General features: G+C 49.8%; 1 protein-coding gene across 4 annotated transcripts in view; it reads right to left on the bottom strand.

Annotated features, from left to right (window-relative positions):
* The window catches only part of PFKFB4 (6-phosphofructo-2-kinase/fructose-2,6-biphosphatase 4), a 41,450-nt gene that overhangs the window by 17,361 nt on the left and 11,509 nt on the right, over nt 1-12,580 (bottom strand). For 3 of the 4 annotated variants that reach the window (XM_024982890.2, XM_015459595.3, NM_001192835.1), the window contains exons 4-9: nt 7,116-7,182; nt 4,540-4,614; nt 4,120-4,176; nt 3,366-3,487; nt 1,384-1,591; nt 694-840 (exon numbers count right to left, since the gene is read on the bottom strand). In XM_024982890.2, coding sequence (XP_024838658.1) covers nt 694-840; nt 1,384-1,591; nt 3,366-3,487; nt 4,120-4,176; nt 4,540-4,614; nt 7,116-7,182 — 676 coding nt within the window. The remainder of the gene's footprint in view (nt 1-693; nt 841-1,383; nt 1,592-3,365; nt 3,488-4,119; nt 4,177-4,539; nt 4,615-7,115; nt 7,183-12,580) is intronic. The other variant, XM_059879778.1, reaches the window with a different exon arrangement.

The raw sequence follows: 12,580 nt of genomic DNA, 5'->3' as shown, positions 1-12,580 counted from the left end.
AAAAGAAAGAAAATCACTTGTCTAAAAAAAAGACATGAGAGGTCAAAATCCTGAAGTGAAGGGAAGCCCGAAGAGATGAAGCTGGTTCATGGCATCATTTTTCCCTTGGAGGTTTTGTTGACTTGAAAGTGAAGTTCAAGGGATGAGAAGCCAGCCGACAGGCAAAATGGTGAAGGTGTAAACTTCCAGTTATAAGACACATAAGTCCTGGGATGCAGTGTGCAGCATGGTGGCTACAGTCAACAATATGTATCACATATTTGAAAACTGCTAAGAGAGTATGTGGGAGCAGGCAATGGCACCCCACTCCAGTACTCTTGCCTGGAAAATCCCATGGATGGGGAAGCCTGGTAGGCTGCAGTCCATGGGGTTGCAAGAGAGTATGTCTTGAAAGTTCTCATCACCAGAAAAAGAAAGTTTGTAACTCTGTGGTGATGGGTGTTAAGTGAACTTACTGTGACACTTACTTCACAACATATGCACACATCATATCTTCACCATGTACCTCTAGATAAGTATATGCGAAAGCAGAGAAGAAGGGCGGGATGAATCAGAACCATAATCAATGATGACATGTTAAACAAAAAATCCCTTCTGACCCTCAACACTGTCGTTCTGACCCTCAACGTTGTCACCCTGGGCGAGCGCAGCTGTGCCCAGACCTGGGCAGGGGAGGGGAGAGACGTCAATTACCGCATCAATCTCGTTGAGAACTTTCCACTGCTCATAAGGCACACCCAGGGCCTCCGCCGTCTGGATTGTCCTCTTCATCTGGCTTGTCCAGACCTTTAGGTCCTTGATGTTCTGATCCCTGATGAACTGGGCTAGACTCTTGGCAAACTGAAACACACCAGAAGCAAATTCAGATGGACAGGTTCTGGGATGCCCTCAAAGAGTCCATGGGGCCCAGCCTCAGAGAAAACCAGTGTGGTAAAAAATAAAGAAATAAACAAAACACATGACCCCTACTCCCACAAGTACGGTCCTTGTGCATTCTTCCCAGACCCTGAAGGGAGTTCCAGCTGAGGCTCATCAGGTCCCCTGCCAGTGCTGGCCCCTCAAACCACATGCCTAGGCTGGACTGTCTTCCCAGCAAGGCTTCGATTTTTTCCCTGGACTATGGCAGAGGATCACCCATACTGCGGGCACTCAGCTCACTCCCACAGTGGCATGCCAGTCCAGGGAAGGCGCTCAGCTGGCGACAGGTATTATGGAAGCCAGAGATCCAGGCATCTGCCTGGTGAACTTTCCTATGTAATGGGAACATTCCAGACTGGATTGCACATTAGCTGGAGTCCCTCACCAACACATGCGCACGCACGCACGCACGCAGGCGCGCGCACACACACACACACACACACACACACGAGTGCGAGCACTGACCTCCCTGCCCCGGGGGGACAGCCCTGGGTCCCCGCCGATCCGGCCCTTGAGGTTGAGCTCGCTCTCCCCATGCCGGCAGAGGTAGATGGAGCGGGGTGTCACGTGGATGTTCATGAGGTAATATACAATGCGGCTCTGGATGTGGTCAGCCACGCGGTTCACGACATAGCTCTGCCCCACGTCCATGATCTTGATGTAGGACAGATCCCTTTCCAGAGAAGGCAGGGAGAGGTGAGTGAGACCCAGGTCCTCCAGGGTATGCCCTGCCCGCTCCAGAGCCTTTCCCCTCTGACCCCGCCAGGCTTGAGACCACAACACGCTGGACCGTCAGCTGGTGTGCGAGCGACAGGGGTGCGGTGGAAGCCACATGACACGCGTGACATACAGACAAACCGGGTGAGAGGTGCCCCACGCTCAGCATGCTCACAAGAGGCGACAGCCCAAGAGAGGGGTCGGTCCTACCACATCCGGACTTTCACTGCTGCTCTACGTCCCCGGGCCCCTCTTGCCTACCTCTGAGCTCTCAAGGCACTGTCTGCAGGGTGAGCAGGAGACAGTTTTTTCCACGATTGACCTGATGGTAGTAGCTGGCAAACACACCTCCCTTCCAGTCTTCCAGGTCAGCCATCCATGGGCCTGACCTGGCCTTTCCTTCCCCCAGTAACCCTCCCCCTAGAATCCAGCCCATGTCATCTGTGTGTGCCCAGCGCCCGTGCCATCCCATGCCAGCCAGCAGGTAGATGAGACAAGTAGCACAGGAGGATGGTACTAAGGCCCAGCTCTGCCACACTCCCTGCTTTGGACCATGCAGCCCTGCAGCGTGGACAACATGGCCACAAGGAACAAGGCTGTGCTGGGGAGACCAGCAGAACCACAGAGGCGGGGCAGCAGCACCGAAACAGTGCCAGGCTCTCTAAGAAGATGCACAGCCAGTCCAAGGACTGTCCGGCAGACACCCCACACACCATCTCTCCAACAGTCGCTTGACTTCCTTGGTGTGTAATTAAAGATTCATACATAATTACAAGTGACCCAAGCACAAGTTCATATTCCAGCCTTTTTATTTAATGCTACATAACGTATGGCAAAAGGAAAAGGAGCGACAGAGGATGAGATGGTTAGATGGCATCAGTGACTCAATGGACATGAACTTGAGCAAACTCCGGGAGATAGTGAAGGACAGGGAAGCCTGGTGTGCTGCAGTCCATGGGGTGGCAAAGAGTCGGAAAGGGCTTAGCGACTGAACAACAAGAACATAACATACACTTTTCCATGTCTCTTTGGCACGATTTATAAGGGCTGTGTAATACTTTATTCAGTTATTAACTTAATCATTTAGGTGTTAATTACTTAAGTGTTATTCACTTCACCACCACCCCCACTTCTGCTATAAGGAGTTGTTGGCAAACTATGGCCAGTTAGTCAAACTCAGCCTGGTTTTGCAAATCAAGTTTTACTGGGACACAGTCACGCCCATTTCTTTACATGTTCCTTTAGTACTAGATGTCAGAGTTAGAGACTGTATGCTCCCAAAGCCTAAAATATCTACCACCTGAGCCTTTACAGAAAGAGCCTGCCGATGGCTGGCTGCTGTCCCCATTCAGAACTCACTCCTATGAAGCACTGGCCACTGTCAGCTCTTCGTGGGTAGGACCTGGGCACCCTGTTCTCCTTCTCAAAACACAGACCCACACCGCAAGAAGAGCATGTACTGTTTGCAAATGCCTCTGTACAGAAAACAGGCTTGATTTTATGATGGCATAGTAGAAAATTCTGACTTTCAGAGCTCCAGATAAAGCAACTGCAGTTCTATGAGTCACCTCTGGGCCGCGACCTCCACCCCGAGGAGAGAAACAAAGGGCAGAGCATCTCTGCCTGCTGGGGTGGGCCCTCAGCCACCACCTTGGGGAGCCACGGAAGGCAGCCAGTGGACCAGACCCAGCCCCCACCACAGCCGAGGACACAGGGCCGCCCCGGCTCACCGGTCCAGGTCCTCGTCCAGCGTCTCGTACGAGTTCTCATAGCACTCAATGCGCCTCATGAAGTCCTCTGCGGCCTCGTCGCTATCACGGTTGATGTAGTCAGGGCTGCCCAGTTTCACTTGCTGCCGGAGCCAGGCACAGAGGATGCATCAGCTCCAGAGGCCAGGCAGGGGGTACCAAGGGCAACGCTGGGCAGGGGCCAGGGGAGGAGGCTGGAGGCCAGCTCCAGGGGGCTGGTCCCATTAGGAAGAGGCCAGCGGCTCCCTGAGCCAAGCTCCCGCACCAGTGCTAAGAGAGCATTACTGGGCATCCTGAGATTGCAGTCCCTTGTTTTGGTGGTACAGGGGGAGGCGAGACCAGAGGGATAAGGGGCCCTGAAGCCCCTCCCCACCTGAACTATCTCCCCAGACACTGATGTTCATTTCTCAAATAAAAAGGGAATATGGGTGAGGGGTCAAATCTCCTCCCCCTAGGGGCTGAAGCTCATCTCCTACCATCCAGGGTAGGACGAAGGGGAAGGAGAGGGAGGGGAAGAGAGGGGAAGAAGAAGGAATGCACAGCTCTCCAGACGAGTGGTACTCGGGGATCCAGGACCACCCAGCCCAGAGATCTACTGCCTCCCCACCGCCCACCCCCACCAACCGAGCTAAGGTTGGCCCAGCCATCAGCCGAACCTGCAGAGGGACCTCACTGTCACAGGCCGTCTCGGGTGTATTCCTGTCCCCCGCAAGATCAGATGCACCACACCACTCACCACAATGTTGGCAGCTATGACCTCAGGATCCACACAGATGGACTCGACAAAAAAGGTCTGCAGCAAAGACCAGGGCGGGCAGGAGGGCAGGAACCAGAGATGCATTTAAGACCCTGGGCCTGGCTCCCTGGAGCCCCCTACCCACTGAGGGCCATACTGATCAGCCAGGGCCTTGAGGCCCTCCTTCAGGGGAGAGGGCCTGGACAAGGGGCATGGAACCCCCAGCAGGTGCCACCCCATCCAGGACCCGCCCACCAGGAACCCCACTTCCCCAGAAAGAAATCCAGGTGGAGAGAAAAGCATTATTGCAAATCTACTCAGGAGCCCACCTGCCTGCACATATCAGGAGGCCAACAAACGGGCCCCAGGGGGCCTGAAGGTGCCACAGCCCAACCGAGGAGGTAAGCCGGGGGGCCTCACCTTGTAGCCGTTCTGTTCCCCAAAATTAAAGATGGTGGCTCTCCGTTCTCGGGTGGTATTTGTTGCATCAAAAACCTAGAATCAAATTGGGGTTAACTCAGCCTGTGGCCCTGGAAAAGGTGGGAGGCAACTGACAGCTAGAGCACAGGGGTGGATTTCTCACTGAGACCAGCTGATGCCTGGCCATCCACCTGGCCAGTACCCTTCAGACCTGCAATGGCTGGGCTGGTCCTCCAGTTCCTTGGCAAGTGCCTCAAGGAAGCTAGAAGGAGCAAGTGCCCATGCTCACAGCCGGAGAGCAGGCACTCAGCTCATGTCTGACCAACAAGACTTCCAGTGAAACTAGCTGAACCTGGAGAACTAAACCCACATTTATTTCCACTCCATCCTGAGACCCCCAATAAGATGGGAACAGGACAGGAGATGGGCGATGTCACCATAATTTTTTTCTTTAAGACAGACATTTGGTGAGTGGCTCAGAGAAAGCAAACACAAGCCCTTACCAACCAGAGCACACCTGTTTTGCAGACCTGGGATAGTCAGGAACTGGGCACAGGCATCTCGGCAAAAGGGGACAAGGGTGTAGAGGAAAGGGAAGGACTGGCTCCGCTGGAAGTGCAAGTGGAGCCCCAGGACCCCTCCCTGCCTCCTCCAGGCAGGTTCTGAACTGCCTGGGGCCTGCCCAGAATCCTCAGGTGCAGCCTACCCAAGCAGATTTTAGAGCACCACTTTTTATAAAGGGATTTATCATTAGACCAGGGTCACTGAATGGTCCAGCAAGACCTCTAACATGGAAAATGAAGACTTGGGAATTCCTTGGTGGTCTACTGATTAGGACCCCATGCTTCCACTGAGGGGGGCACAAATTCAATCCCTGGTCAGGGAAGTAAGACCCCACAAGCTGTATGGTGCAGACAAAAAAAAAAAGAGGAAGACTAAATCAAACACAATAAAAGGAACTTTAAGAAATGAGGACAGGGCATAGCATAGAAGGAAATGTCAAAAACCTACAATTATTGTCTAAAGCGACGTGGCATGCCATATAGTAAGCACAAAACAAGAACAGGCTTCGAAAAAATTGGAACGCTCAGAAAATAAGACATTTTAAATTTGGAAATTGTACCATAAAAGCATAAAACTTCAGCCAAACACTTCTCAAATAATGTTACGGAAGTCTCCCTGAAAGTGGAACAAAAGAGACAAAGGGAGAGTAAGGGGGAAAAAATACAAAGTTAGGGATTAGGTCTAACATACAGCCACCAGGAGTTCCAGAAAAAGCATCTCAGAAAGTGGGAGAGGAGGGAGGGCTTGACGGTGAGACAGTGGTGGGGGTAGCTTAACAAAGTAAAATATATGACAGTTTCTCTGACCTGCTGGAGAAGAGTTTCCTGATGAAAACCCCCAGCCCAAGGACCCGGCATTGTGGAGAAGACCACCGTAGGACGCATCAGTCTGAAGACCCTAAAAGCTTCTCCAGAGAAAGGGCCTGAGAAGCCCCCAGCTCCTCCAGGAGATAAAATCTTTTCTTTTTTAATCTTAACTTTTTTTTTTTGGCTGTACTGCACGGTTTGTGGGATCTTAGTTCCCCGACCATGGATCAAACCAGAGTCTTAACCAGAGGGTGAAGAGTCTTAACTACTGGATCACCAGAGAATTCCCTAGGAAATACAACCTTTAAGGAGGATCAACAAATCAGAATGAAAACAGACTTTCCCACAGCCATAATATAATGGAGCAATGTCATGAAAAATTTAGAGGAAGTGTTCTTTCCACCTAGAATTCTATACCCGCCCATCAAAGGTGAGGATTCAAAAAAAAAAAAAAGATATTTCTGGACATGTAAGGTCTCACAAAATGTACTTCCCAAGTACCTTTCTGAGAAAGCTACTTGTTTGTACTCCAACAAAACAAGTCAGTAAATCAAGTAAAAGGAAGACATGGGGTCTAAGAGCCAGACATTCAACTCAGGAGGGAAGAGAAGGAAATTCCCAGGGTGACGGCTATGCCACAGATCTAGGGGGCAGCTGATCTAGATGGAGCTGGGGACAGAGCTCCAGGCTGCATGCCTTCAAGAGGAAGAAGGAAGGAAAAATGGCCACGATGTTTGACAGCAGAGGGTTGGGGTGGGGCCCTTTCCTGAAGACACCCTTGCTCAGCTTTATGCACCTTACTGGAGGGGCCAACACATAGATGGAATTCCCTTACCCAGCATTCAGTTGATTTCGGAATGGTCACCAAATGCTGGGCAGGATGCTCTCCACACCGGGAGAAATTGCATTTGCTCGACTCGAGTAACATGACATGCCTAACCTGTGGGGTAGCCAACCCTGTGAGTATTCAGAGGGAAGTCCTGCAGGGTCAAACACAACCACAAGCCCAGAGGGAAGTTCTTGGCCCCATCCAGCCTCTGGCTTCCTACTGCAGAGCAGCTTCAGGCTTCCTCCTGGCGGGGCTGGCACCCAGGGATGTCTAGGGCCACACGTCCCCTTTCCCTCCAGATGCCTGGTAAATAAAGGGCTAGAAGTAGGTGGGCTCCCGCATGTCACTGCCAGATGCTGCCAGCGTGTTATACTCACCGCCACGTGTCCCCCCTCCTCACTAAGGAACCGCCGAACGTCTCGGAGGGCTGTCAGCGCGCACTGCCTTCAGAAAAGAACACACCGTTCAGCCAAGAACCTGCTGGCTGCTGCAGGACAGTAGGTCAGGGACATATGCTGTGCCAACCAGGAGAGGGGACGGCCCCTGGGGCCCCTTCTCTCTTCTCAAGGTTCCTCTTTCCTCGGGAAGACCGCCAGTATTTGGTAACCCTGCTCCTGTAGGTGGAAGGCTATGTGCTCCTGGCCATCAGGAATACTTTTTTTAGTATACATATTTATTTATTTTTGGCTGTGCTGGCTCTTTGCTACTGCTCAGGCTTTTCTCTAGTTGTGGCAATCAGAGGCTACTCTCTTGCTGCGGAGCACAGGCTAAACAGTCGTGGTGCACGAGCTTAGTTTCTCCGTGGCATGTGGAGTCTTCTCAGACCAGGGATCAAACCTGGGTCCCGTGCATTAGAAGATGGATTCTTAGCCACTGGACCACCAGCGACGTCCAGGAACACTTTTTGAAATATCATGTTTCAGTACTTTTTTCTTTTATCTCATCAGATAGAAATCCAGGCTGCCATTTTGCCATTTTCAGGACTTCTCAGAGTCCTACATTTCTCCTGATTATCAACATAAGCACTTTGAAAACCAGATACTTCCTTGTGTGTGTGTTGGGTGGGGAAGCTGGCAGTGGGAGAACAGAGACAGTATCGGCAGCCTCCAGCTTAAAAGGCAGGATTAAGCTTCAGGTTCAATTTTCTTTCCTAGAAGAGAAATGTGGACCAAGGAGACCACCTGCTGTATCACCAAACAAAGGATGTTGCAGGCGCTAAGGCTCAGCCACTGCAGCCGCCCCCAAATGTGCACCCTGAGGGGGATTCAGGAAGGAAAAGAACAGGACACTGGACCCAGATAGCTGAAATGCATATCAAAAGGAGGACTTCAATGAGCCCAGGCTCTTAGCTCTTTCCATTCAAAGAAAAGCTCTAGGTTCCTTAACTTGAGATGTCTGTGTTCTTTAACAGACTCTCTTGATGTTTGGGCTACCTGGTTTTTGTCCCCCAAACTCCTATATGTCCTGGAACCTTCCTTAACTTCTGCGAGCAGTCCCTCAGAGCTATTTGAGAGGCTATCTTACAGGCTTAAGTTCTCTGGCTATGCTGTGCAGCCTGTGAGATTTACTTCCCCGACCAGGGACTGAACCTGGGCCCTTGGCAGTGAGAGCACAGAGTCCTGATCACTGGACTGCCAGGGAATTCCCAAGTCCTCAGTGTTGCTCACCAAATAAAACATAACTCTCAAATTTTAAGTTGTGCATTTCTTTCAGTGGACCAAGAACTCCCCAAATGACCCCTTCTGGAGGAGGGCGCTGTGTCTCTGCCTCCTGGACCCCCCACCATGTCCACAGAGGCTCTGGAAGGCAAAACCCTCACCACGGCTGACCACTGACTACACTGTCCTCAGAACACCGCAGCCTTTTTGTTCATTGCTGCAAACTGGATTGCCACATACAAGGATCTTTCTAACTTTATCCATTTCTCCTACAAGGTCCAAAGATAGATAAATCACTGTGACCTTTTATCTGTGCAGTGGAGCAGAATGTGCCGCCCCAAAATAAATCTCTTTGGCAGAAGGATTATTCTCAGGCTGATTATTTTTAAGAAACTGCAGACGCAGGAGCTCAGAAAACACGAATCAGTTATCCTTTTTTTACATGTCTATGCATGGCTGAGCCCCTTTGGGGTTCACCTCAAACTATCACAACACTGCATGTTAACTGTCTACATCCCAATGCAAAATAAAAGGTTAAAAAAAACAGCTTACCCTTTTTTTTTTTTCTTTATCTTTTTAGGGCTTCCACAGTGGCTCAGACGAGATAAAGAATCTGCCTAAAATGCAGGCGACCTGGGCTCAATCCCTGGGCCAAGAAGATCCCTTTTTTAAGAGACATTTACAAATATAAAGGAAACCTCCATTTGTAGGGGTGTCTCCCTTGCTGAACCAGGAGGAAGGAGATGATCTTATCTGTCTGGAAACTATCAATGCTAAAGGCATAGACTGATTGATTTGCTTAGGCAGAGCCACGTAGTTTGTGGAATCTTAGTTCCCAGATGGATCAGGCATCAGATTGGCTCCAACAATGGTCCCACAGTGGTCCTGTGGTCAGAAGCTTAATCACTGGACCACCAGGCAATTCCCTGAAGGCACAGATTTAAATCTGTGAGCTGTTCCTGGTAACTTCCCCTGACTCCTCACCCTCAATGTCTTCCCTGCTCTTTAGCTGAAGATGGTTTTTAAGGTGAGGGCTTCCCTGAAGGCATAGATTTAAATCTGCATAAAAACTTTACCCTAATTCACTGGGCATTTCCTGATAATGTCCTCTGACTCCTTACCCCCCAGTGTCTTCTTTTCTCTTTAGCTGAAGATGGTATTTAAGGTGAGGGCTTCTTAGGCCTCTCCCATGTATGCAGGAGATATAGGTGCTATTAAATTTTTTTTCTGTCTTGTTAATCTGTGTCATTGTCAATTTAATTACTAGACCAGCCAAAGAACCTAGAAGGCAAGAAGGAAAAATTTTTCTTCTCAAACACTATTACCTATACTTTTTCTGATGGAAGAGTAAAATTAGATCTGTTTGTTCAACCTTGGAATTTTGTGTGTAAACCCCGAGTGCATCAATACACTGTGCAGTGTGCCCAAGCGTGGCGGCAGAGGCTGACCAGAATGCTGGGCTCACTGGGGCCAGAACTGAGTCCAGGTCACTGGAAGGAGCTCTACTCTCCCGCTGCCTTGTGGCCTGTGTCCTCCTGTATCCTTCACCCACTAAATTCTGGGAGCAGACCCTCCTGCCCACCTGCCCACCAAGCCTCACACGTGTCCTAGTCTAACAAATACTTTCTCTCGCTCTGCCCTTCACAGAATGCTTTCTGTGCTGAGACATAAAGAACCAGAGCTCCTTGAAGCCCCTCTGAGACACATTTCTGCAGTCTCAGCATGGCTAGGGCCATTTCTTGCCACCCACATGCAGAGCCCCGTGTCCGGGCTATGATCTCCGGGGGCTCCTCTGGTTGAGGCTACGTCTCATAGGAGGGATCAAGGGGCCCAGGTGGAGATGCAGGGGGGAACAGCCTGGGAGCCCCTGTGGGTGTGAGTATGGATGGGCACACATGTGCATGGGTGGGTATGTGACGGGTGAGTCATTAGTGAGCACCTGTGAGCAATTCCTTAGGGGTGCAGTTGTGCACGTGCAGAGGGGGTCTCTGTGGTATGATATGATAAATACATCTGGTCTCTGTCCGGGGTTCTTGGCAGAGCTCCTAAAACCCTTGGAATTCCCTAAGTGACAGGAGTGATTTTTGTCATTCATAAGCAGCCTCTTCCAATCACACCTGAGTTGATGCTAATGAAGTGATTCAGGATGGGGCCCCTAGACAGCCTTAGCATGGAGCTGGTCACAGAAAGTGATGAGGAACTTTAGTCCTAACCACCACCCTCCAGGAAAGGAGGTAGGTGCCGAAGATGAACTGAATGAGGAGAGTCAAAGCACTTCCAGGTTGAAAAGATGAGGTGCTGGTAGGGTGTGATGGTGCTGGGCCCTGAGACTCGTTACTGGTGTGTGAAGCGGGCTCAATTTTGAGGGACTGAGCCCTTAACTTGTGGGAACTGACTCATGCTAATGCCATTTAGAAAGGGTCGGAATTGAACGGAACTGGTGGACACATCAGTGTCAGAGAGAACATCCCAGTGTCCCTAAGCCCGTGTGTAGTATATGACTGAAAAGGTAGAATTAAAAAAAATAGAAAAGGTATCAGATCAGATCAGATCAGATCAGGCGCTCAGTCGGTCTGACTCTTTGCGACCCCATGAACCGCAGCACGCCAGGCCTCCCTGTCCATCACCAACTCCCGGAGTTCACTCAGACTCAGGTCCATCGAGTCAGTGATGCCATCCAGCCATCTCATCCTCTGTCATCCCCTTCTCCTCCTGCCCCCAATCCCTCCCAGCATCAGAGTCTTTTCCAATGAGTCAACTCTTCACATGAGGTGGCCAAAGTACTGGAGTTTCAGCTTTAGCATCAGTCCTTCCAAAGAAATCCCAGGGCTGATCTCCTTCAGAATGGACTGGTTGGATCTCCTTGCAGTCCAAGGGACTCTCAAGAGTCTTCTCCAACACCACAGTTCAAAAGCATCAATTCTTCGGCACTCAGCCTTCTTCACAGTCCAACTTTCACATCCATACATGACCACAGGAAAAACCATAGCCTTGATTAGACAAACCTTTGTTGGCAAAGTAATGTCTCTGCTTTTGAATATGCTATCTAGGTTGGTCATAACTTTCCTTCCAAGGAGTAAGTGTCTTTTAATTTCATGGCTGCAGTCACCATCTGCAGTGATTTTGGAGCCCAAAAAAATAAAGTCTGACACTGTTTCCACTGTTTCCCATGAAGTGATGGGACTGGATGCCATGATCTTCGTTTTCTGAATGTTGTGCTTTAAGCCAACTTTTTCACTCTCCACTTTCACTTTCATCAAGAGGCTTTTGAGTTCCTCTTCACTTTCTGCCATAAGGGTGGTGTCATCTACATACCTGAGGTTATTGATATTTCTCCCGGCAATCCTGATTCCAGCTTGTGTTTCTTCCAGCCCAGCGTTTCTCATGATGTACTCTGCATATAAGTTAAATAAGCAGGGTGACAATATACAGCCTTGCCGTACTCCTTTTCCTATTTGGAACCAGTCTGTTGTTCCATGTCCAGTTCTAGCTGTTGCTTCCTGACCTGCATACAAATTTCTCAAGAGGCAGGTCAGGTGGTCTGGTATTCCCATCTCTTGAAGAATTTTCCACAATTTATTGTGATCCACACAGTCAAAGGCTTTGGCAGAGTCAATAAAGCAGAAATAGATGTTTTTCTGGAACTCTCTTGCTTTTTCCATGATCCAGCGGATGTTGGCAATTTGATCTCTGGTTCCTCTGCCTTTTCTAAAACCAGCTTGAACATCAGGAAGTTCACGGTTCACATATTGCTGAAGCCTGGCTTGGAGAATTTTGAGCATTACTTTACTAGTGTGTGAGATGAGTGCAATTGTGCGGTAGTTTGAGCATTCTTTGGCATTGCCTTTCTTTGGGATTGGAATGAAAACTGACCTTTTCCAGTCCTGTGGCCACTGCTGAGTTTTCCAAATTTGCTGGTATTCACGTGCACATGGGGTATGTCTGTGCACACACCAGTGTGCACAATTATAGGTTTTTATATGTCCAAACATGCACACAGAGGATGTGCACGTGTGTGAACACTTACATACTTTGTACATAAGGTGTGTGCACACATCTTCCTGCACTATGTGACTGTGCACGTATACGAGTGTGCTTGGTGTGTATTTAAGCACATACCGAAGTGTAGATAAAGAGGGAGCACCTGCACACACACGGCTGCACATCCCCTTTTCTAGACCTTC

This window comes from Bos taurus, chromosome 22, assembly GCF_002263795.3.
Source record: "Bos taurus isolate L1 Dominette 01449 registration number 42190680 breed Hereford chromosome 22, ARS-UCD2.0, whole genome shotgun sequence".
In the NCBI taxonomy this organism is placed as follows: domain Eukaryota; kingdom Metazoa; phylum Chordata; class Mammalia; order Artiodactyla; family Bovidae; genus Bos; species Bos taurus.
This window is presented reverse-complemented; position numbering and strand designations above follow the sequence as displayed.